The 26,398-nt window shown below is 42.0% G+C and overlaps 1 protein-coding gene across 12 annotated transcripts in view; it reads right to left on the reverse strand.

The window, feature by feature from the left end:
* The window catches only part of ERC2 (ELKS/RAB6-interacting/CAST family member 2), a 901,328-nt gene that overhangs the window by 870,755 nt on the left and 4,175 nt on the right, over window positions 1-26,398 (reverse strand). For 11 of the 12 annotated variants that reach the window (XR_004280876.1, XR_004280875.1, XR_004280877.1 and 8 more), the window contains exon 3: window positions 295-1,088. Coding sequence is in view for 9 of the 12 variants with exons in the window: in XM_032322753.1 (XP_032178644.1) it covers window positions 295-951 (657 nt within the window). In the remaining 3 variants the exon portion in view is untranslated. Of the gene's footprint in view, window positions 1-294; window positions 1,089-1,770; window positions 1,822-26,398 lie in introns of those variants that run through there. The other variant, XM_032322701.1, reaches the window with a different exon arrangement.

A 26,398-nucleotide genomic window follows, 5' to 3' on the forward strand; every position in this document is an offset into this window, starting at 1 on the left:
GTTGTTACCACTGAAAAAAGAAAAAAAAATAACCAAGTATAAAAGTTAGGCAATAAAGAATGATTCCCCCTCTTCTGCAACAGTATGAAAAAGTTAATGGAAAATAAGATCAGAAGTTATAATTTCATATTGCTTATATGACCTTTTGTAGTCTCTAAGTCAAACACGTCCTAAACCATAGCTTTCTTGATGATGCTGAACTTTCTTCCACATAGGTCGTGGTGCCATCTGCAAAGCATCAACTACTCAGTGAAAAGCCAAGGCTGAAAAACACAGAGATGAGTCATAACCTACCTGATTTTCTTCATGGGACACCCTCATCTGTTCCTTGAGAACGGACATTCGGGCTGCCTCTTCTTTCCTCAAGACTCTCTCCTTTTTGAGCTCAGGACTCCAGAAGGTCTTGATACTGTTCATGGAAGATCCTAACTTGCTGTCTTTGATGTCTAGTTCTTTCCGGAGGAGGTCATTCTCTCTCTGAAGTTCTTTGAGCTGAGCTTGAAGGTCTAACATTGTGCTGTCCCTTACCTGCCTCAACATGGAAGGGACCTGATGGTGGTGGTGATGGGATGTGCTAGTCAGACCACCATGTTGATCTGTGTATGAAAGAACATCTGTGTGGGAAAGTCCAGCAGAAGCAATATTGGGACTACTCCCCATGGCTGTGACTCGGCCTCCATAAACAGCTCGATTTGTGGCTCTTCCCAGAGTCATGGTGCCCTTTGGGTAAGTTGTCGAAGCCACCCCTTCATGATCACTCAGGTACATAGGTCCAGACGTAGCATAGGCTGCATTTAGGGACTGGATGTTCTCCATGGACAGTGTCTTGCCTGTTCCTCCACCTCCCCCACTGCTTGTTCTTCTGTGGCCCAAACGAGGAGACCTTGGCAAACGAGGAGATCTGGAAGGACTACCTTCCAGATTGGTGATTGTTCTTGCACTTCCATACATTTTTCTTCTATTATGAGGTGCTATTGAAGAGAAGGAATGTTATACTAAGTTGGGGGTGAAGCCAGTATTTCCACTATTGGCCAGAATTTTCAATGCATTCTTTTCACACTCTGTTCCAGAAAATGACTCCAGAGGATCTGAAAAATGAGAAGAAGAAAAAAAAAAATCAAAAACAAACTTCTTTAGAACTCTGACTACATTATATTTTTAAAAATGTATCGATAGGTTAATGATGATAATGACAGATACAAGAACAATAGTCACACCTATATTCATTTTTTTTAAGTAGTCCCAAACTTTATTTACTACATGTAAATATTTTGTCTATTTCCCACACCCAAATCCCAAGCAAGCTCAAAAGTTCTCAGAGCAAAGAAGCAGCTCATTTTTCTTCAGGAAAATGATGCTCTGCATTTTGGTTTGTGCTAAGTGACAGCTGGGACTTCCAGAAAATTCACCATAGAATTCCTCATCATAGGGAAATTTGCTATAAAATACTCCATCCTAGGGGCATGGCCCCCATACACAAGTGGCTTGACAGTGACTCTGAGAAGCTTTTTCTTCCTAGGACGTCACATAATAGTCAGGCATGTTGTTACTTCCCACCCCTGTACACATTCCAGACATCACTAATCCACCACAGTCCTCATTTCCACTAAGGCTGGAACTCTTCTCAACATAACACTCTAGAGGGTTTACCACCAATCAACTTGCACTGGCTCAGGAGTGAAACTATTGGCCATTTTGGAGCTAGAAGAAAAAAAGGAGGCTCAACCATCAAGATTCCTGTACATCTAGCTAGATCCTAAATGCTATTACCAGAGAAAATGGTAGTCCTGTCTTTTTCTCCCGTCACACACTTCTTTCAGGCTGGTGTTTTGGGACTTCCTTTTCCATTCTGGTTGACCTAAGTAATTACTCCACACTAATTCACACCTAAAGAGAAATGGCACAAGGGAATAGTAGACCATGTTAGAGCTCCTGGGCCGATACCCCCTGGAGAAGAGTAGTAGAAGCTCCCTGTCATAGTCACTCAAGAACTTTGTTGTAGAATTTTATGTAGCTGGGATACAGGGTTGTGATTATCCCTTCAATGTTGGGCCCAAATGGCCTTATTGTGGTGCATAATGGCCTCCCTCTCTTCCTTTGAGGATATGTTTAGTATACTTTATTTTTCTTCACGTTTTAGACACTAAGACCACAGATTTTGGAGAAGGGCAAACCAGGGTTCAAATTTCTATTCTAACACTGACTACCTTAGTGACCTTAGGTTAGGGATAGGCATGTGGTCCACATTGGCCCAAAAAGAGTTACACCATACTTTAGTTGGAACAATTGGGAAAGGCAAGCTCTTTTGCAGCTAGAATTACTTGCTTTTGAGATGGAGCTTCAGAGGACCTCCACATGGAAATGGCTGCCTTGGGAGTGAAGCTAATGCAAAGGAAAGCAGAGCCAAACTTTTTGTTTCCCCCAAGATTTTATTTATCTATTTGACAGAGAGAGAAAGAGAGCATACAAGCAAGGGGAGTGGCAGGCAGAGGGAGAAGGAGAAGCAGACTCTCCATTGAGCAAGGAGATACATGTGGGGCTCCATCCCAGGACCTGGGGTAATGACCAGAGCTGAAGGCAGTTACTTAACCAATTGAGCCTCCCAGGCACCCCAGAGCCAAACTTTAGATAGTATGAAATCAAACCAAGTGACATCACTTGATACCCTAGATCCAGCACTCACTGAAGGTACATCTACTCCAGACCATTTTGGCTACACATGCCAGGCAGACTGACTAAATTATTGACCCCAATTCATCACTCCTTCTTGCACCTATGTCCTTGGCAGTGCCCTCCCAATCTGACTCTGAGTTCACTCATATGATTTGTTCTGGCCAATAAGGTGGTAGCATATGTGAAGGAAGCAGAGGCCTAAAGCAGCTCTTGTGTATCTATTTTCTTGCTCATTTTCCTCTGCAACAGTAATTAGAATATGCCCAGTCTTGCTTGCTGGAAGATGAGAAATATGAAATAGAGTCAAGGTGTCCTGGCCAACAGCCAACCAACCCCAAGACATTTAAGCAAGCCCACTCAAGATGAGCAGAGCTGTCTAGCCAACCCGCAGCTGACCACAGAGGCATAAGCAAGTGCAGCTGATATCCAATGAGCCCCATACACCAATGGACAAAACAAATACTTATTATGTCAATGATGTTTTGCAGCTGGATGTTCTGCAGCATTACTAGAGCAACAGACAATGGATACCTTCACTCATATGTTTCTTTTTTCATTACGTTCAATTCTAGTTGGGGTATCTGTGTTTTACATCCTAAAAAGTCCTCATATACAGTATGAAGAAATATTTTCCATAAAGTCTCCTCCTTTCCCTAAAAAGTCCCAAGAGTTACACTCATTTCTAACTAAGGAACTTAGTTTCAAATGTTTACATTACTTAGAGCTATATTTTATTTTACTTGAAAATACACAAAAATCATTTTGTATCTAAGATTTTTGCATGATAATCTGTTCTGTAGAAAAGGCAAATCAACAGTTCCAACAATAGGATTCAGTTACATAAATGATGAAAGAGACAGACTGACAGTGGATAGAATAATGTAACCATAACATGAATAGTTAATGAGATGGAAAGATATTCGTGACACACTAGTCGGGAACGACTACAAAACATTTTTTGACTTACATAAAACACGCATACATACACACTACTTAAAGAGAAGACCGGGACAACACACATAAAACGTTATCAAGTGGTGGGGTTCCACATGGTTTTCATTTTCTTTTGTTTATATGTATGTGTGAAAATTTCTATAATAAAGATCTTTTAGATTGTGTTTTTAGTCTCTATTTCATTTGTTTGGCCTTGTGACTACTTAGACCAGCATCTCCTACAGAAGTGACACTGTTCCAGCTCTGAGCCTGGCTCTAAAAGGCCTAGCAGCCCTAAAAAAACAGAGATTTAAGGTCCAAGCTATCTTACTGGAAAGAGAGTCACACAAGAAGATCCCAGAAGAGAACACTCCTACACTGTTGGTGGGAATGCAAGCTAGCGCAGCCACTCTGGAAAACAGCATGGAGGTTCCTCAAAAAGTTGAAAATAGAGCTACCCTACGACCCAGTGATTGCACTACTGGGTACTTACCCTAAAGATACAAAAGTAGTGATCCGAAGGGGCATGTGCACCCGAACATTTATAGCAGCAATGTCACAATAGCCAAACTATAGAAAAAGCCTAGATGTCCATCAACAGATGAATGGATAAGGAAGACGGGGTATGTGTGTATGTATATATGCATATGTGCACACACACACACACACACACACACACACACACACACACACACACACAGGAATACTATGCAGCCATCAAAAAGAAATCTTGCCATTAGCAATGATGTAAATGGAACTAGAGAATATTATGCTAAGCGAAATAAGTCAATCAGAGAAACAATTATCATATGATCTGTCTGATATAAGGAATTTTGAGAGGCAAGGTTGGGGGGTTCATGAAGGGAAGGGAGGTAAAAAATGAAACAAGATGGGACCGGGGAAGGAGACAAAGCATAAGACAATCTTAATTTCAGGAAACAAACTGAGGGTTGCTGGAGGGCAGGGGGGTGGGAGGGGTAGGGTGGCTGGGTGATGGGACACTGGGGAGGGCATGTGCTATGGTGAGTGCATTGTGTAAGACTGATGATTCAGACCCGTACCCCTGAAAAAATATATTATATATTAATTTTTTTAAAATCCCAGAAGATGAGACATCACATGAAGAGAGCTACAAGAAGGAGAACCAAAACATCCCAGCTAAAAGCCAGCACCAAGACACCAGACTGGTGAGACAGGCCTCTTAGACCGTCCAATCCAGCTGCCATCTAAAATTAGGTATGTGAGTGACAGCCAACACTGTGTAATAGAAGGACCACCCAATCAACCCGAAGAGTGATAGGAAATATAGGAGATCAAAATAATGACTGGTTGGAATTCTGACCCTATTAGAATAAGAAAGAAATATAATTCTGTATTTATTTTGCAAACACTTAACAGAGAAGTCAGAATGTCAAAAGGAATACAGGTCCATCATCATCAGTCTGGGTGTCTAAGAAATGAAGAAACAGGTGGAAATTGGTTACTCCCAGAGCACACCAGACAAGAGTTATGTACGATTCCACAGAACTTATTAAATCAAAGAGGAATTTCAGGGACCATCAAAATGGTTAACAGAATAATTTCTTTACCAGTACACATCTTCTTAACAATAAATCATCATTAGCAACCTAGGCCTGAAACTTTATTTGGAAATTACTCTCTTCCGCCACATTTGCAAAGAGTGGGATGGTCTCCTGGAACAACGTTGCCCTTATAGCTAGCTGCAGCACACACGGTGATGTTCTTCTCCCAGATGAGGCAGGCCCAGTTGACAAGGTAAGCCAAGGCGAGTTCCCATGGCTGTCATGTCCTCCTAAGCCTCATGATTCTTATTTGTTCTACTGAGACACTCACAACCCCCCCCCCCAGCCGTGTTTAAGTCTCCTGATATATTTTTAGGTACTTTGTTTTGACACTCGGGCTTTTTTGGGTTGTAGTCTCCTAATTCTCGTCTATCCTAATTCTCATCTATCCTAATTCTCGTCTAATTTTTTCTTTTGTTCTGTAAAATGAATATCACAGCAAAGAGATCAACTTTATTCAGCAATCAATAATGCAATAATGCCTTCTATTTCCAATCACTGACTTCAAGGTAATCATTTCTAAGCTTTTCCCCCTACCTATGAATGCATTACAGAAAATAAGGTCAAAGTTAAGATCTTACTGTTTCAAATACTATGATGAAGCCAAGATAGGCTCAGTCATTGAGCTTTCTTGTAAACTCTTAAAAACACCTGCTTTCTTATATAGTTGGATATAAGGATAAATTATTAATTAGATTAAACCAAGCACAGAAAAACAGACAAATACTGCTGAATACAATACCAAAGAAATTAATTGCATGACACCTTTCACTTCAAAAGGACCTCATGAAAAAAATTCAAAGTTTGAGGGTAAATTCCATTTAAGGCTCAAAAACAAAATCAAGTCAAGGATGCTATTATAAACCTATATGAATACTTTCTCTAATTGCATATGGATTCATAAATAAAATATACACTCATCCACTCATTCTTTAAAAGGTTTATGGACTCTTGATCTCTAAGCTCAGGGGGAAACAAGGTGGAGAGAGCCTTGATTTCTGTCTACCTCAAGTGTCTCAGACTATCATGGTCTGGAATGGTCTATTTTAAGACGAAAGCACTTCCTGCTATCTGCTCTAAATTAGGTTAAGTTTATTTCCACAGATCTCAGCCTCAGCCCATCACCTGAGCCCTGCTGACAGACCGTGTGAGCTGAGATCATCAGTATCTCCCAAGATTTAGCCCAAATTAACATATCCTTTTTTTTCTTCTCAGCATCCCTAAATTTTAAAATATTTTGTGTCACAGAGTACAGTAACTTCTGAAATTCTTCTAGAGGAAGACAGAGTGTAGGAAAAAATCTCAAGCAAGAAGCAGCTGCCCAGGAGCCAGATGCTGCCTGCAGATGTGTTATATATGGCTAGCCCCGTGTTCTTTAGGATTTTGATCTAGTTGCCAACAGGGAGAGATACGGACATTTCACATTAAAATACAGACTGCAGCATCTCCTGAAAAGCCGGAAAATCTGACACCATGAAACCCATTTCACCGCATGACAACAACTGGTTAGAGCCAGCCAGCAGCTACCCCTTCAAGAGAGACCATGCCACCTCCAGTTTGCCATAGTCACCTCCACTCCTAATGGCCTTATATTAAGTCTGACTCCCTCTTTTCATGTTTGTCCCTCTAGGCATTTACATTTTACCAATCTTACCCATATAAAATATCTTTTTTTTTTTAAGAGTTTTAAAATTTATTTTAGAGAGAGTGAATGGGGGCGAGGGGATGGAGCAGAAGAAAGGGAGGGAGGGGGAAATATCAATCAGACTCTGCACTGAGTGGGAAGCCTGACATGTGGCACAAACTCAGAACCCTGAGATCATGACCTGGACTGAAACCAAGAGTCAGACACTTAACTGACTGAGCCCCTAAAATATTTTAGAAAATAATTCATTCTCCTTCACCACCCAGTTCGAGTCTGTTACCAAATCCTATCAATTTTGCCTCCAAAATCTGTCTTTTTTTTTTTTTTTAAGATTTTATTTATTTGTCAGAGAGAGGGAGAGAGAGCGAGCACAGGCAGAAGAATGGCAGGCAGAGGCAGAGGGAGAAGCAGGCTCCCTGCCGAGCAAGAAGCCCGATGTGGGACTTGATCCCAGGACGCTGGGATCATGACCTGAGCCGAAGGCAGCCGCTTAACCAACTGAGCCACCCAGGCGTCCCATCCAAAATCTGTCTTGATGGGCTCTCTTGTTTCCACTTCTACTGTCTTCACTCTATTGCATCAATGTGACTGGCTTCAGCTCTCCCAGACATCCCCCATACAACGCCCCCCCCAAAGCATCTCTCCTTTTCTATTCCTCCTTCTGTCTCACATCGCATTCTAAAGTGCAATTCTCAATCACAAAATACCTCCCCCGAACCTGACCCTCTTAAAGCCCTTCAAAGCATCTCATTGCTTTTTGGACAAAGACGAAAATCCTTTCCATGGCTGGAGGCCCTACCGGATTTGGCCAATGCCAACAGTTCTAGCCTCCTTTCTTGCCATTCTAATTGCTGACTCTGCCTGAGTCTTCTCTCTGATGTTCAGTTGCATCAAGTCCCTTCCTGACTCAGAGCTTCAGATCTCATTCCTAGTCATCACTTTAGATCACAACATCCAATAGCACACTCTCTACGAGTCTACCCATCCAAATCAGGTCTCTTGGCTACATTCTCCCAAAGCATAATGTGGGTTTTTTTTTTTGTCATGGTAATGGAAGACCCAATCAAGGCTGTACCTCCTCAGACTCTTGGTTTGCAAAATAGGAAACCGTGCAGAAGAGTAATCAGTATGCACAAAGGATTCTGGAGCCTTCAGGGAGGAAAGTCAGTGACACTCTAGTCACAAAGACCAAAATCCAGAGTAAGGAGATGAACATGCTTACAAGCAACACTACAGCTTCCAGGAACAAAATAATTACCTCAAGATAAGAGGGTATCCAGGCTGGTGATGGGGACTCAAGACAAGTGACCGAGGAGTCATGGAGAAGCCTGTATGGGCAAAGCATGTGGGTGTGATGGGAAACTCCCAGGCACCATGCCATACTGTGTGGAGCCTATGCAGTGGGGCACAATGCTATGTAGAAGGATATGAGCCACGAGGAGGTCCAAGTGTTCCAGAGAGGGTTCCCCACAACCAGACATTGAGACAAGGATTTGAGTATAGGTGGTTCACTTAGAAAGTAATTCCAGGAAGCACTTAGGGGAGATTTGACACTAAAACATGGAAGTGAAAGAAGTCAATATGGGGTACATTTTCAAGGGAGTTTCTGCTCCAGAAAACTGGTTCCAGTCCTGCTGAAGGATCTCTGAGAAACAGTGTAAAGCCTGCCTCACAGTTATCCCTCCATAAGAGTAAGATACCCAAAGACCACTGGCAGACATCTGCTCCCCTGGCATTTCCAGCCGGCACTGCATGGAGGCCATGAGAAAGCCTTCATGTTCCAAGTTCCAAGTACAGTCCGTAAGCACTGCGATGTGGGCGAGGCACCAACAGCACCTGCTGCACCATGCAAGGCACACCAGTGGCTGATCTGGCCACTGAGAAATGGGTTGGCCTTCCCTCGCTGGACCATATAGCAAGGACCATAGCATCTTTCTGTCTGAAGACCAGTCTCCATGGCAACACCTGGTGGCTCAAAGATGCAATCATATAGCAGGACAGCTGGACAGAAACCATCTCTGAACTTAGGTAAGGGATTTAGAGCCATATCCCCCTCACTTTGGGGCAGTGTAATTCTGGGGTAGGGAGTCAGGGGAGAAGAAAGGGAGATGTAGAGAGGTAGGGGAAGCCTCGAATGAAAGATCTGGAACTTACTACAAAGCTGGCAGGTGTGTTCCAGCATTTTGGGTTTAATTTGGACAAGTGAAATTTGGAGCAAGTTTTTTGTTTGTTTGTTTGTTTGTTTGTTTTTAAAGATTTTATTTATTTATTTCTCAGTGATAGAGGGAGAGAGAGCGAGCAAGCAAGGCAGACAGAGAGGCAGGCAGAGGCAGAGGGAAAAGCAGGCTCCCTGCCGAGCAAGGAGCCCGATGTGGGACATGATCCCAGGACGCTGGGATCATGACCTGAGCCAAAGGCAGCTGCTTAACCAACTGAGCCACCCAGGCGTCCCTGGAGCAAGGTTTTTAAACAATCCATATAAGACCCAAAAACACTTCTATACTTTATAATTCTATATTAATTTATGTGATTATTTACTGGGGCCTTGGTGGCCTCCTACTTTAAACCCTAACCCTGTACCCCAGGGTTTAACATTTCTTCTAACATTTGTAGGGCCCAGGGGAAGGGTACAAATAGACACCCAAGTACGGTATGTCCATATGTTTTATAGTCATAAACAAGCTAACAAACTGGTAAATAAAATATATTCTATCTTCCTTCTTTGACAAACATAAAAATGTGGAAGGTGAAGTTTGAATTTTAAACTGAGAATTCTTGGATTCTTCAAAGTTCTAGCCAAAATATTGTGGCAAGAGGCAGGCCTGTCTCCAGCCAACATCCTCCTCTCCACACCCCTGGCTTAGACACACCTCAGAGGGTCTCACACACAGGAATTCTGCAGTCTGCACACGAGGCTAGCTCTGTCTAGACCAGAGGTCAGCCAACTTTCTCTATAAAATACCAGACAGTAAATATTTCAGGTTTTGTGGGTCATCAGTCTTCATCACAACTACTCAACTCTGCATTTCAGCACAAAGGCAGCCATAGACAATCTGCAATCAGATGAGTGTGGCTGTGTTTCAATAAAACTTTATTTATAGAAACAACTGTTAGCTGGATTCAGCCCACAGGCAGTAGTTTGCTGACACTTGGTCTATACTTTTATAAACAGGCGCCCCTCAGCAACTCCAGGCCTAAGGGTATACACACAGGTAGCATGATTTCTCCTCAGGAGGACAGACCTGGCAAAAAAAGCCCAAACAGACCCTGGAAGACAGCTCAAGGTCATTTAGGAAGGGAAGTATCAGGCCTGTGGGTACCGAGTAGACCCTAGAAAGCCAACAGGTGGGCACCACCACTCAGCAGTGCTGACTCCTCCCCGACGGATAAGACCCAGTCAGATGAGGGCCAGAGTGGGCCCTCTAGAGCCTGAGGCCCTGTGCAAGGGCTCTTCTGACCAGACCTAAGGGTACACAGGAGATTCAAAACAGTTTTGAATATTTGAAAGAACATGTTTAATATTATGACATTTTCATCATTTCACTGAAATCCCTTCCATGACAACTGATATAACAATTTCGTTATCACAGTCAGAAAGGTGAAACATAGTGTTTGCTTTTTATTTTTATCTATTTATTTTTAAAGATTTTATTCTTTATTTGAGAAAGAGTGAGCAAGAGACAGAAAGAGAGAACAGAAGCAGGGGTGGAGGGTGCATAGGGAAAAGCAGGCTCCGCACTGAGCAGCGAGCCAGATACAGGACTCCTTCCCAGGAGGCTGGGATAATGACCTGAGCTGAAGGCAGATGCTCAACCGACTGAGCCACCTAGTGTGTTTGTTTTTTAAAAAAATTTTTTTAAGATTTATTTACTTATTTGAGAGAGAGAGTGCACCCACCTGTGCATGGGATGGGAGAGGGGCAGAGGGAGAGAGAATGCCAAGCAGACGTCACGCTGAGCATGGAGCCCAATGTGGGGATTGATCTCACAAACCTGAGATCACGACCTCAGCTGAAATCAAGAGTCAGATGCTTAACCGACTGTGCCACCCAGGTGCCCTGACATAATATTTTTTAAAGACTTTATTTATTTATTTAACAGAGATCACAAGTAGGCAGAGAGCAAGGGGTAAGCAGGCTCCGCCCTGAGCAGAGAGCCCAATGCGGGGCTCAATCCCAGAACCCTGGGATCACGACCTGAGCCAAAGGCAGAGGCTTTAGCCCACTGAGCCCCCCAGGTGCCCCCTAAAATAGTATTTCTTTTTTAAGATTTTATTTATTTATTTGACAGATGGAGAACACAAGTAGGCAGAGAGGCAGGCAGAGAAAGAGGAGGAAGTAGGCTGCCCGCTGAGCAGAAAGCCCGATGTGTGGCTCGATCCCAGGACCCTGAGATCATGACCTGAGCCAAAGGCAGAGGCTTTAACCCACTGAGCCATGCAGGCGCCCCCCAACATAGTATTTTTTTAAAGGAAAGAAAAGACCTCAAAATCAGATCTGATTGGAGAGACATCTTTAATTTCTTGATGTGCAGCCTTAAGCAAATTATTTAACTTCTCCAATTCTCACTTTTCTCAGCTACAAATGGGGATAATGGCAGTCCTTTTCATAGTGATTTGGGAAAAAGTAAATAAGATAATAAAAGAAAAGTAATTAGCAGAATGCCCAGCACACAGCCAATGCTCAAATAAAGCTGACTGTTATAAGCTCAAGGCTACCAGAACAGGGCACACTGGTTCCAAAATTCCAAGGTGTCAGAATTCTCTCATTCCACAAAGCTTGCCTCGTCAGACACTGCTAAGACAAACTCAGCCTACTATTCAAAACGGCTCAATCAAGATACCAGCCATTTTTTAAAACTGGAAAGAAAAATGGCCATGTTCCCAACATCTTCAAGCTACAATATTCCACATCTGTAGATACTGAAAGTCCCAATAATAAGCCATTTCATTTTAAATTCCACAATGATATGAATCAGGGGGGAAAAAAGTCAAGCTTGATGTGGCAGAGATTTTTTTTTTAATATTTTTATTTATTTGCCAGAGGGAGAGAGAGAGAGTCCACACATCAGGCTGAGAGGCAGGCAGAGGCAGCGAGAGAAGCAGGCTCCCAGCTTCTCTCTGCAAGGAGCCTGATGCGGGACTGGATCCCAGGACCCCGGGGTCATGACCTGAGCCGAAGGCAGCCACTTAACCAACTGAGCCACCCAGGCGTCCCAATGTGGCAGAGATTTTAAAAAATGCTTTCCCACCATTCTCCAAGAAGCACGCTGCAACTCAAACGCATACATCCACACATCACTACTCTCTCCTTTGGTTCCCTCAAACTCGTTTTATAATTACTGTTTTCCATACGCAGATTTAGCATGATTACATGTTCAGCTGCCTTGGCTCTATTTTATGGTAAGGTACTTCCGTGAAGAGGCTGACTGTATTCTGTACTACAAGGTAAGGACTCTGTATATCCATGTATTAGTTAACTGCACTTTCCTTTAACCATTTCCGTAGTTTTAATTTCAAACTCTGTCAATTTATTCTAAAGGATTAAATTTAAAACCTGAAACACCTAAAAACTTTTGTTAAAGGACTAGACCACAATCTAGTACACAGCTAAATCCCCAAATTAAAAATACAGCAAAATTTCAAACAATAAACAGTAAAAATACAAAAGCTGAGATGCTAAATCAAAATAAAAAGACAATTATGGTTAATATAATATACTGACTATAACAACATTATTTATTGCCTCATAAAGTTTCATAAATTTAACAAATTAAGCTGGTTGCACCGAAGAGATAAATAAGGTTTTTAGATTCATTTTTAAAACATCTGTGCATTTTCTTTAATCTGCAAACATAAAATGTCAATTGGCAAAGCTTTAGCTATAGTGAACTTGCAAAAAAAGAATAGTCAGGAATTATTGGGTTCACACTAAAAAATTCTCCATCTGTCAACAGATGTTCCAGAGAAAGTGACAGAAAGGTAGAAGAATAACAACTCTACCCCTACGTCCTTAAAAACTCAATCACACAAAATTTTTTTACATTTAAAATCAACATGAAGGATTATGTCTAAAGAGGCTTTGGCTAGAAAAGAATATACACATAATCATGCACATAAGGAAAAATTCTGGCAAAGATTTAAGCTATTCCCAAAAAAGAAGGAAAAAAAAGGACCACCATCAACAGCAAGAGATGGGAAATGGCTTCAATGTGCACATTCTGGAGACAAGTATTCATCTATGTATTCTGCAAAGAAGAGAAAGAATAAATGCAGTATCTTAATTCTGGGGTCTCTCAAAAAATATGACTGATTACCATGAAGGAGTCACATGAGACTTTAGCAAGGGCCGAGTGCAAGGCAGTGCTGAATGGTACTCAGAAATGCCTCAAAAAAAACTGAAATTACAGTGAATGAGAGTCAATATCTACATTAAGTCATCAAGAAACTCAGTTAAATCTCTAAGTGCACAGATAAGGGTGAATTATCAAATATAAAAATATATTAGAAGGGAAATTACAGCACATAGTTAAAATCTCTTCAACAATATTTCTAGAGAACAAGTCTGTAATATGGTTTCTGACCTTCCAGAGACCCAAAGTCCTCCATTTCAAAGGGGAAGCCACAGCCCCTTTATTCAGGTACCATGAGCAATAACTCTAGTTACTGTGCAGGGCTGCCAGGTGTTGGGAACACTGGAAATAGATGAGAGCCTCTCTAGGAGTACAGGGTGATGCCGCAGATGGAGAGTCTTATGACAGAAAGACGGAGTAGTGCTAGAGAGACAAAACCCAGGTTTTTAACCTGGGCAAGTACTGAGAGGGGGCAGATTCACAGCTGTGTATAAAGAATTTATAGGGGCGGGGCGCCTGGGTGGCTCAGTGGGTTAAAGCCTCTGCCTTCGTGATCTCGGGGTCTTGGGATCGAGCCCCGCATCGGGCTCTCTGCTCAGCGGGGAACCTGTTCCCCCACCCCCCGCCTGCCTCTCTGCCTACTTGTGATCTCTGTCTGTCAAATAGATAAATAAAATCTTTAAAAAAAAATTATAAAACTCGTGACAATTTCAGGTTGTTTTTATTTCAATACTCTAAAAGCAAATAATGTAAGGATACCCTTGATCATCAAAGCAGCTATGCCCACTGTGTTTGAGCAACAAGCCCTACCCTCAGGAATCACCTTGGGTCACTGAGAAAGGAAAAAAGATGGACTTGGGAATCTAAATGATGTGTTCTTACTCAGTGAAAGGTAAGGGAGGTCAAGCTCCTTGGCGTGAATCGGAGTTTCCCAGAAGTTGCATATTGCGAATGTGATGGGAGAACTAAGTTACCACCCAGTACATGGCAGGGTAGAGCAGCTGACTGCCAAAGAGGAAGCAGATTTTTATATGTTTATCACACTTATTACAAGCAGTAATTTAGTTAATGTAGTTAAATTAATTTTCTCTATTTGAATTAGTAATATGAAGTGTACTTAATTTCTTTTGTTAAGTTTATTTATTTTTAGTAATCTCTACACCCAGTGCGGGTCTCAAACCCACCACCTCAAAATCAAGAGTCACATGCTCCACGGACTGAGCCAGTCGCGTGTCCTGAAGTATATTTAATTTCCAAATTGACTAAGGTTTTATAAAGGAGAAGGAACTAAAAACAAAAAACAAAACCAAAAAAACCTCACCTGCAATTACATTACATCTTAACATTACAATCATTAAACATTACGTAGTCTAATAATTACAATACAATGATTTAAGTCAACCCTAGGGTGCTATAAATCATTTCTTTATAAGGTATCTCATCTCAGCACCTAGGTGGCGCCTTCAGCTCAGGTGAAGATCCAGGGTTCTGGGATGGAGCCCCTAGTTGGGCTCCTGGCTCAGAGGGGAGCCTGCTTCTCTCTCTGTGCCCTCCTTCCTTCCCCTCAACCCGATCCTGTGCATGTGTGTGTGCCTGCCCCCTCTCAAAACAAAATATTTTTTAAAAGCGGGGGGGGGGGGGGGGGGGGGGGGGGGGGGGGGGAGGATCTCATCCAACTTTTAAGAAATTCTGTTTAAGTCCTCAATCCCATATTCATTAGCTGTTTGAGTTCTGAATCCACATTTATTATCTTTTTAACCTTGAGCAAGTTAACAAACCTCTCTGAGCCTCAGTGAATAACAATGGCCTCTGGAGTAATGGCTCCATTACTCCATGGAGTAATGGAAGATTGGCTACTTCACAAAACTAAGGTGAGTCCTGATTAAATCAGAGAAAGTGCAAGTGCTCAGCACAGTGACTGAAGCTTAGTAAATACCAGTACAACCTCATCTTCATCAATATTCTTGTTGTTAATATTTAGTTCTTTGCTTTCTATTAATTTCACATATGATACGAAAATCATTCGAATTTTGAGCCTTATGTTCTCTTTAATCTCTATAATCAGTTCTTGAAAGACAGTAAATTGACTGAATTATTAGAAATAATACTACTACTTATGTGCGTGGTTTTACATGGATTCCAGGAAGAGAGCTAGACCTTTAAGCACGATGTATTATGTATAAAAGAGGAATAACAATATTAAACATGTTGCAATGGCTCTACAAAGATTGGCTGATTAAAAAGGTTGCTAAGCAATTTGCTCATGAAGGTAAAATTTTTGCCAGTGCAGCAAATTGCCTCATTTGTTCAAAATATTCACTGTCCCTTTCTAGTTAGTTCATTCCCACGTCTGTTTTCCGTAAGAGGAGAATCCATCCTGCCCCTCTGACATCGGCCTTGACCATGTGTCTTGTTTCACCAAATGCAATGCGAGCTGAGGTAACACATGCCAGATCCAAACAGAAGCTGTAAGAGCCATCTTATGCGCCATCCATTGGTTTCTTCTTCTTCACAGTAAGACTGGCTCATCCAAGAAAGAGACCACTCCTTCAGCCCAAGAACCAGAATAAAGACAATGTAGGGCAGCACCACAGACAACCCATGCGAGAGAAATAAACCACTGAGATTTGAAGGTTGTTATCTCAGCATAACCTAGCAGTATCTGATTAATACACTCAGCTCCCACAACTGCAGTCCTAAAACAAAATATTTAACATTTAGGTTAAAATATAGAGCAGCATTTTCTCGCTGATTTATTTCTCATATCTTTCCTCCTATTGCCACAATATCAATCTGGTAATGTCATTCCTTCAGGGATAAAATATCTTATGTTAGGTCTCTAAATAAATGCAAATCACTTGTAAATGATGTATTTTGAGGCAGAGATATACATACATAACCAACAATTTTAACTGCCTCCAAATGTATTCTTTTTATCATTCCTGGGCTCTGATTTCTTTCCTAACAAATAGCTATTCCTAATGCTTGGACATCTAGAGGAAGACAATGGTTGGAAAGGCTTAAAGGAGGATAAACCCTGCAAAGATAATATAGTTATGCAAACAGCTCAAGTGAACAGCAGGAAACATCAATGGGTGTAGGCTGCAACTCATAACACCAATGGTCTCCACATGTGTGAGTGCCTGCCCTGGAACACAGTCCCATGAAGCGTCCAGTCATGTCTGGTCCAAGCATGCCTCACCATAGGATGTCAAGAAAAAGGGATCCCATGCACCTGTTATCTGTGATTCCATCTTACAGTGACTGGTTCTGTAAGTTCCAGATTGTACTAAATAATGCCACCGTCTTCCTGGGAACCTTTTGCAGACAGAGGATTCAACCCTGACAGATCCTTAAAGGCGATAACCATGTCTCATTCATCTTCATACCCCAATGCTATTATACTTGTAATTAAAGGGAGCTCAGTGCAGAGCAATGAAAAGAATGGGCTTTTAGTCAACAGCTCAAGATTCAACTACTAGCTTCTCCATTTCCTTGTATAACAACCTTATGAGCAGATGCTGTTTAGTGCCCTACTAATGTCCCTCTGACTTGAAAATTCTAGAGTGCTCCAAAGGACTTCGTATCGCCAACATCAGCATCTTTACCGAGGACTTCTTTTGAACCTTGGAAAACTACTCTGCTCTTGCAGGGTTCCAAATAGAGTGCAAGGGGAATTAATCATCCTCAAAAACAACTGGCACAGATGCTTATACACCAATGTCTACAGAAGCATTATTCACAATAGCCAAAAAATAGAAACCAGATTCCCATCAATGGATGAATGGGTAAACAAAATGTGGTATATAAATACAATGGAGTCTTATTCATCCTTAAGAAGGAATGAAATTCTCACTCATGCTATATCAAAGATGAGCCTTGAAAATATTATGCTGAGTGAATTAAGCCAGACAAAAGGGGACAAATATTGCATGATTCCACTTGCATGAGGTACCTAGATTAGTCAAATCTGTAGAAACAGAAAGTAGAATCATGGCTGCCAAGGAACTGGGGGCAGGAAGGAATGGGGAGTCATTGTTTAATGGGTGTAGAGTTTCCATGTGGGATGATGCAAAAATTCTGGAGATGGGATACCTGAGTGGCTCAGTCGGTTAAGCGTCCAACTCTTGATTTTGGCTCAGGTCATGATTTCAGGATTGTGAGATCCAACCCCACACTGGGTCCTATGCTGTGTGTGGAGCCTGCTTAAGATTCTCTCTCTCATTCTTAATCTCTCCCTCTCTCTCTCTCTCTCTCTTTCTCACTCTCCCTCACCAAAAAATTAAACTAAAAAAAAATAAAAAATTCTGGAGATGGATGGTCATAATGGTTTCACAACATTGTGAATGTACTTAATACCACAAAAGTATAATTTTAAAATGGTTAAAATTGTAAATATTATGTTATATATATTTTACCACAATAAAAAAAATAAAGTTAACAATAAAAATAAGTTTAAAAAAATAAAAGAAAAAAACAACTGACAGAAGCGGGTGGTTACACATCCCTGTTCCCTCACCACTCATGTGAGATCATCTAAGGGAGGTGTTTTACACCATCTCCAGAACTTCCTTGTGAGCTTAAACTCTAGTCACCACTGCAGCAGCTTACTGAAGAAGCTACTGCCTGTTGCCTGCCTTCTCCTCCTTCACACCCTTGTTCACCTACTGGTGATACCTGTATGCCCCCAAATAATTACGTTCGCAAGTATGCTTGTCTCAGGGTTTGCTACTGAAGGCAAGTTTCTTAACTTCTCTAAATATGAATTTCCTCATCATGAGAAATAATACTTGGATCATGGACTTATTGTAAAGATTAAATGAGATAAGTCTTGAACATGCTTAGCAAAGTGCCTGACACATAGTAGCTACCTGTAAATTTCTTGAACTTCTAATCCAATAGTTACTTGCCTTTTTAACTGAAGATAAACTAAGTCTCTCAGTTTCAGAAGAGACTGAAAGTCCAAGAGCTATTGTATCCCATCTTCTACCTAATTAGCACCTTCCATGATTTATCATTCACCCTTTAAACACAAGAGGCATCAAAAGGAACTGGAATTTTGCATTCCATCCAATCCTTCGCTTGGAAGTGGGCTAGGACCACAAAGTAAGTTAGATAAGTTCCCAGATATCAACCAGATTTTCCAAAACAGACAGATCACCACCATATCCTTCCGTCCTAAAGAATTAGGGTGAGGTTAACTACACACAAACCTTAATGCCTACCCTTGCTCTTTGCCTCCGAATATGCCATCTTAGCATCATTATGGCTTATGATGAAAACTAAGATGCACTTTAGTCTTTTTCTGTTCTACAGTATACCAAGTGAAACCACAGAATCATGAAAATCCATTGAAGTGTATCCTTTGCTAAGTACCATTTTATTTGCTTTGGTTTCTCTTTACTTGCTTGCCAAAATACACAGAGAATTTTGTTAGCACAACGATCACCTATGCCCATTAGCAAACCAGAAAAATAGGTTACTGACTCTGGTGGACATTCCTAAATAAGACTGGTGAGATATTCAGTTTCTGTCCCCAATTTTTATAGAAAATGGCTCTAAGAATATGTTAAAAAAAAAAAAAGCTGAACAAATTTGCTAAACTTACATGTTAAAAAGGGAAGCTCTGTTACCCAATTAATAATAAAACCCCAAATTACAACTTGCCCTTTATCATAATCCCCAAAGCTTGTTTCTAATATCTCATATATGCATAGCCTTTAACTTTGTTCTTATCTTTCACAGGTATACAGTGGTGACCAACTTACATCCAAAGCGTCTGACCAAAGGTAAACCATCCATACTGGACATGTCTAATGGTTTCCATCTTTGCCTCAATTACATTAAGTTTATGAGGTTCGAACTTCTCCCTACATTATTCTATATTTTTCCTTTTCACTTACTTTTTATAAAACAATGACAAGATTCAAGAAATATTCAAATAATCACACAAACTCTGCTACACAAATATGATGATGGTGCTGGTGAACTAAAACGTTTGTTATGAGTTGAGGTCAGGATTACAATAGCTTAGAATGCTGGTTCACCAGCTGAAGCATCAAAGTCAAGATTAGTGTATAAAAGGCAGTTTAGCCATGTTACCATCTGATGTACGAAAGTGGTGTAAGTCACATCAAAGTCAAGTCACAGGAGTATGACTGGGATGCATGGGACACTGGACGTGGCTATAGCACACTCAATCTTGTAAATTTCAGGGAGTAAATCATTACCCTCCATGAGCTTTCTCACACCACTTTCAGAAGCTTCACATTACGAATTGCCTTCTGTTAGTCTAACAAAGGCGGTTTAATGCCATCCATTAACTGCAAACATTTGCAAGGATTTTAAAACAAGCGCCATACTCTCTGGCTCTGCTCAAAACTCACTGAAAAGAACTTGGTCCCTGGAGACATTTGGAGAGATTCTCAAAATCAACAAGCAGTGTGGAGTCCCACTACAGATCAGGAGCAACTTCACTTGGAAAGCGGTCTTTTAAAGGTAGGAAAGTTGCGTAAATTGTGTTTGGTCAATGGAATCGGAATGGGCGCCGCTAGGATTCCCAAGGCCATATTCATAATCTTCCTATTGCTTTCCAGGCCATTCTTCCACTCGCCCACCCCAACCCCCACGTCCTCCCACAAAAAGCAGGTGTTATTGCCATGAACGTGGAATGGAAGAATATAGAGAATTCAGCATCTCGGTTTATGTCAGCCTCCGACTGAAACCGCTTAGGGATTAAGTTCAAACCTCATCTCCTTAGTGGATCATAGGGTCTTCACACCTGCCACTCTGTCTAGCCCCCTTCATCAGCCCCCATCCCAGCCAAGCGAATATCCAGTTCCACAGGTCCTTCATTCTCCCAAATCCCAAATCTCCCATTCTCTTGCTCATCTTGGGACCTAGACCGCCCCCTCTGTTATTTGTACCGTCAAAACCAAGAGCACCCAGCTAACACCACTTAATGCTCTGCCTGTCCCTAGGTGTCACCCTCTTCAAGAAGACCTCCTCATCCTTCATCCATGAATCTCCTAAGTCCTCCATGACAGCCTGGGTGCCCCGCCATAAGAGTTCCCATTACAACAGCCTGCTTACTTGTCTAGTGCTCCACTAAAGGCTACATACAACCCCTGAGCCCCTAAAAATCACTTGCTCGGTTTATAATTGCACCCCCATTGTGCCCAGCAGAGGACTGGCAAGGAGCGCACACACACATTTGGTGACTATATAATACAAACACTTAACTCTTTGTTAATTAAGTCCATCATGAAGGCACACTGGCCATTCTTGTTTTCCAGGATAAAACAGCTAATACAATGACAGTTCCTCCATCGATTCTTTGCAAGAAGAAACTGTTGTAAAAAATATATATATATATATATCACTTTAGATCTGGAGAAGGACCAGCCTGATTTTGACATATACCAAGAGATTCCCCAAATAAGGAGAAAGCTAGTGGCAAAGCCAAAAATGGAACTTGGGTCTTTTGACTCACAGGTCAGTGCTCACGTCTCTTTATCCAAAAGAATCTGCTCTGAAGTTATTCTAAGCAACTATTTGTGTTACTGAATTCAAGATGGGCTGTCAAAGTATTTGAAGCCTGTGTATGAAAAGATAGCTTTTCCCTGGACTTAACAAAAAAGGTAAAGAATCTCCCTTGTGTACCCCGCTAACTGCTCTGTGCTTGCCAGCCTGAAGAACAGCAGTCCCTGAAACTCAGCTGCCTTTGTATCCACCCAGCATCCAACAAGATCTATTTTCAAAGAGTCCCTAAGAATGCCAAGCTATCATCCCATTCACAACCAAACCTCCTGCATCCCCCCCATGGAGAGGTTCCAGGGACAAGATGGTTAAAGGGCCAAAATGCAAAAGAGGGGGTGGGAGGGAATTTTACCTAGAAGGAAAAAGACACACGCATCATGGGAAAGAAAGAAAATACATCAAAAGCCGTCTCCTGAGAGCCAAATGTGAGTCAACCACACTGCTCCCAGGATCCTGCCCTTTTGAACCACGGTCTTGCTCCTCCAGGTGGTAAGAGTTAATGTTAAGAGGGCTGGCAGGAAGGCAGCATGGCTAACCTGCCTGAAACCAGGCTTAAGAAAGCCATCTTGGGGGGCGCCTGGGTGGCTCAGTGGGTTAGAGCCTTTGCCTTCGGCTTGGGTCATGGTCCCAGGGTCCTGGGATGGAGCCCCGCATCCGGCTCTCTGCTCTGCAGGGAGCCTGCTTCCTCCTCTCTCTCTCTCTGCCTGCCTCTCTGCCTACTTGTGATCTCTGTCAAATAAATGGATAAAATCTTTAAAAAAAAAAAAAAAGAAAGCCATCTTGGTGGCCACCAGGATCACCAAGAAAATAACAAGATCACGGTACCAATCCAACCACGTATCTTGCAGAGCAGCTCAAACCTCCACCTTCAAAGCAGAGTTCACCCCCAGAGCAACTCCCAGACCTCACCTTCAGTCACCTTGGACCCACAGAAGATGAACCCCCCCACCCACAACCACACCCACCTTGTTTCAGAGAAACTTGATACAAAGGAGCTAGTAACTGCAATGCACAACTAGGTTTAGTTTGTTGTCTAAAACCCTGCCCTTTCTTACTATAATTAGCCACACTGCTTTAGGGGAAAGTCTCTCTCAGTCTGTATAAGGATCCGAGCATATTCCTACAGAACAGAAACATTGCTCAATTCCCACTCAAGCTCCTGTCTTCTGAGCCACTAAGGAGTTGCCTTGAATTAATAGTTTGCTCTTAATACATTTACGGGGAAGACACTTTGCTGCCTGTAATTCATTCATACTCTGAAATCATGTAATGACAACTACCTTTAGGGGTGGAAAGCTGTAAGGCAAGGGGGAAAAAAAAGAAACACTATCAGACACCCCCCCACACACACACACACACGCACGCGCAAACACGCTGCATACATACAAGAGAATCAAATGAGCAAAACGTACACTCTAAACAATAAGCCACAGTAAAGCTGCTTCTGCAAGGCACCAATGACTAGCGTCTCACTGGCCTTCCATCTACAGGGGTATCCCAGGGATGCCCTCTGACCCAACCCATATTTTTCATTTGCTGGGGCCACAATCTCACTACTGACTTCCAGGAAAAAGTAATCCCTTAGTTTCTTCCTGAAAGTGCTGGCAGCCTTTCCTTCCTTCTCTCTTTTTAATTTTGTTGAGTGCCCACTAGGTGCCAGCAACCAGAGATTTCCTGGACCTTCAAAGCAATAAATCTGAAAGATGGAAGTGGAAAAGGAATACCCAAAAAGTTAAATGCAGAACTCTGAAGCACAACACTGGGAAACAGAGCCAGCCAAGAGCTAAGAAAATCGGACTACAGCAGAAGTTGAACTGGCCCAAGAGAGGGGTGACCAATTATATCAGCAATTAAGTCACTGAGGTTGTAGCCTTGAGCTTCCACAGCTGAGGCAGAATTAATAGCAAATCACACAGAGGACTCAGCCCTAGCTGTGGAAGAAAAACAGCCTGCCTCTTCATGATGCCTTCCCACTGACAACAGGGGCTACTTGTTGCTTCTATTGCAATCATGGGGCCACACACTGCTCTTTCTACAGCAAGCAATAATTTACGACCTTGAGAATCAGGCAGATGGGGGTTCAAATTCCAGATCTGCCACGGCATTAGCTTTGAGCAAGTTCTTCTGTTCATTCGTTCAATCAACAGATATTTATTTGAGCATCTACAACATGTTAAAAACTCTTCTTGAGGGTGGGTGCCTGGGTGCCTCTGCCAATTAAGTGTCTGACTCTTGATCTCAGCTCAGGTCTTGATCTCAGGGTCGTGAGTTCAAGCCCCACATTGGGCTCCATACTGGGCATGGAGTCTACTTTATAAAAAACAAAAACAAAAACCCTCCTCTTGGCACTGGGGATACAGCAAAAAGCAAAAGCAATTGCCTTCATAGAACTTAACAAATTCTTCGAGCCTCAGTTTCCTCATCTATAAAATAAGAATAATATTACCTACCATTATAGGTAGTTTGAAATGAGGAATACAAAGCACCTAGCACCTAGTAAATGCTCAGTAAATGGTATCCTTCACAGAACAGAGTTAACTTACCTACAGTTTCTAACTAGAGTGTAAGCTCCAAGTAAAGAACTATCTATGGCTCACCTCTATACCTCCCCAGTACCTATCACCATAGTAGATGCTCAATAAATATTTCAATGAATAAGTACTCAATCAATAGTACCCATTATTATGGTAACTGATATTCATTATTCTTCTCCAAGACACTGAGCTCTATTACTTAAAAAAGCAAAAGGTCATTAAATTAAAGTCCCCCCCCCCGCTTTTTTTAAGGAAAGTAAGGTACACTACATAATATATCTTCAGAGGTTTTTTTGTTTTTTGTTTTTTGTTTTTAATTTGAAAGTGAATGTTACTAAGCATAAGTATTCCAATCCAAGGACTCTCTTAGTACAGAGACCTGCATGGACAGCTAATATAGATGCCTACCCCCTGCTTTCCTAACCACAAAGTAAGGACAAGTTGGACAAGCTTCAGGTTGATCCAGGAGACATGTAAAAAGTAAGTTAAAAGATGGGGCACCTGGCTAGCTCAGCTGGTGGAGACTACAACTCTTGATCTCAGGTAGTGAGTTTGAGTCCCACACTGTGTATAGCAATTACTTAAAAATAAAATTTTTAGGGGTCCCTGCATGGTTCAGTCAGTCGATTAACCATCCAACTCTTGATTTTTAGCTCAGGTCATTTTCTCAGGTTTGTGAGATCATGCTCTGGCTGGGTATGGAACCTGTTTAAGACTCTCTCCCTCTCCCTCTGACCCTCCCCTCTTCTCTCTCCCTCTCTCCTGTCCCTCCCTCCCTCACTTTAAAAAATAATAGTAAAACCAAAATAAAATAAATTATTTAAAAATAAAAGTAAAGTAAATGAAGTTTGTCACATGTACTAAACGATAATCAGAAAGGTTAAGGTTTTTAAAAAATGCCACATAAACAAACAATCACAAAATCTCAATGGCTTAAAACAACAAAGGTTTCTTTCTTTGTCACATTGTATATCCAATGCCAGTTGCTCATTCACTGACTCAGGGACCCAGGCAAACGGAGGCTCCATCTCAACACATGCTTCCATGACCATCAGAGCAGAAGTGAGCACTGAAGGGTCTCACACCGGAAATTAAATATTCTAGCATGGAAGTGGCTTGTGTCACTTCTATGTGGAAGGAAAGAGAGAAATGTAGCTAGGGAGAATATGAATGATCTCCACCAAAGGTGATACAAAGACCAACAAGCTGTGGAATAACAAAGGGATTGGTTAAAGAAGATGCTCCAAAAACACAACTCCATCGCTCTAAGGTTCTCAAATTCTAGACCTGGGAAGGTGTTTAGGGAGCATTTGAGAGCAGCGACCTCAATATGAAGGCATCTCAAACAACATAAACCTAGACTCTGACTTTTCAGAGCAGCTCTGCTTTTTTCTCTAACTGTATGGAGGGGCCAGATAAGTTTTTTTGTTTTTTTGGTTTTTTTTAGGAAACACGAGAAAAGTTTCTACAGCTGAAAAACCTATGAAAACCACTAATGTAAACCAAATCCTTTGTTTTACAGATTTTTAAAAAAAGCAGAGGGGCACCTGGGTGGCTCAGTGGGGAGGGCCTCTGCCTTTGGCTTGGGTCACGGTCCCAGAATCTGGGATAGAGCCCCATGTCCAGCTCTCTACTCAGCGGGGAGCCTGCTTCCTTCTTTCTCTCTGCCTGCCTCTCTGCCTACTAGTTATCTCTGTCTGTCAAATAAATAAATAAAATCTTTTAAAAAAGAAATGTAGAGAGAGAGGAGGGAAAGAAGAGAGATCCAGGAAGTTCAAGTGACCCCGCCCCACCCCAGCCCCAGGAAAGTTCCGGAATGCTTAGCCGCTCGCTGTCCTTTGATGGATTTGTTGTACCGCTGCACCACCCTCTGGTCTTACCCTTCTTCTCTGCTCCCCTTAACTGGCACAAGAGAGCCAGACCCAGACCAAGATCATGTCACACAACGAATGGTATGGACGATAAGTAGTCCCTACTCTACTGCACTAAATAATGATTCACAACCCATTAGCAATTCTCTACATTACTCATTCCCCACTTCCTGGCAAATGTGAAGCCATTAGTAGACGTTAATACTAACCTTCAGAAGACTTTCATTTTGTTCTCAGAACAGGTTAACAGCCACCTATGATTTGCATTCACTCAATTCCATTCTCTTCTCATATTCCCAGCTCTGCTTTGTGCCCAGCTTTTCCTCTACCTTCATTCACACTAAAGCACTGGGTGTCACATACTTAAACCTCAATGGTCTTCTAACCTCCAGTCTCTGCCTTTTTCAAATCATCTTATACTTGCTAGCCCATAAAATAAAACTCACACTTTTCAACCGGGAATTCAGTTACCTCCTCAATTTTCCCCCAGCCTATTTTCCCAACATCATCTCCGCTGTAGTACTTATCCTGCCCAGCCAAAAGCAAGATGATGAGCCTGGAAGTCGAAACGACATAGTAATCAATCCTAGATTTTGTGCTAGTTCTTAATCTGAGTTTCAATGTTCTCTCCTACAAAATTGGTATGATGGTGTCTACTTTGAGAGGCCCTTAAGCGAGTGTAACAGTGAGGATTATGTTTGACTGCAAGCAACAAATAGTGGCTTGCAAGTAAGAAGGTTATTGGTTTTGGGCAATAGGAAGTATAAGGAAGGGGGTGCTGGGTGGCTCAGAAGATTAAGTGTCTGACTCTTTATTTTGGCTCAGGTCATGATCTCAGAGTTTTGGGATAGAGCCCGGTGTTGGGCTCCGTGCTGGGCATGGAGCCTGCTTAAGATTCTCTTTCCTGGGGCGCCTAGGTGGCTCATTGGGTTAAACCTCTGCCTTCGGCTCAGGTCATGATCCCAGAGTCCTGGGATCAAGCCCCGCCTCGGGCTCTCTGCTCACCTGCTTCCCCCTCTTGCTCTCTGCTTGCTTCTCTGCCTACTTGTGATCTCTCTCTCTGTCAAATAAATAAATAAAATCTTTAAAAAAAAAAAAAATTCTCTTTCCTTCTCCCTCTGCCCTCCCCCTCCCAAAAAAAAAAAAAAAGGAAAGAAGAAGAAGTTTGGCAAAAGTCCGTTTAGGCTGGTACTATGGCTCAACAAGGTCATCAAGATCAAGACCCTTCCAAGTTCCAACTTGGCCATTTTTAATACATGGTCCTATTTCT

This window comes from Mustela erminea, chromosome 1 (genome assembly GCF_009829155.1).
Source record: "Mustela erminea isolate mMusErm1 chromosome 1, mMusErm1.Pri, whole genome shotgun sequence".
Taxonomy (NCBI): Eukaryota; Metazoa; Chordata; class Mammalia; order Carnivora; family Mustelidae; genus Mustela; species Mustela erminea.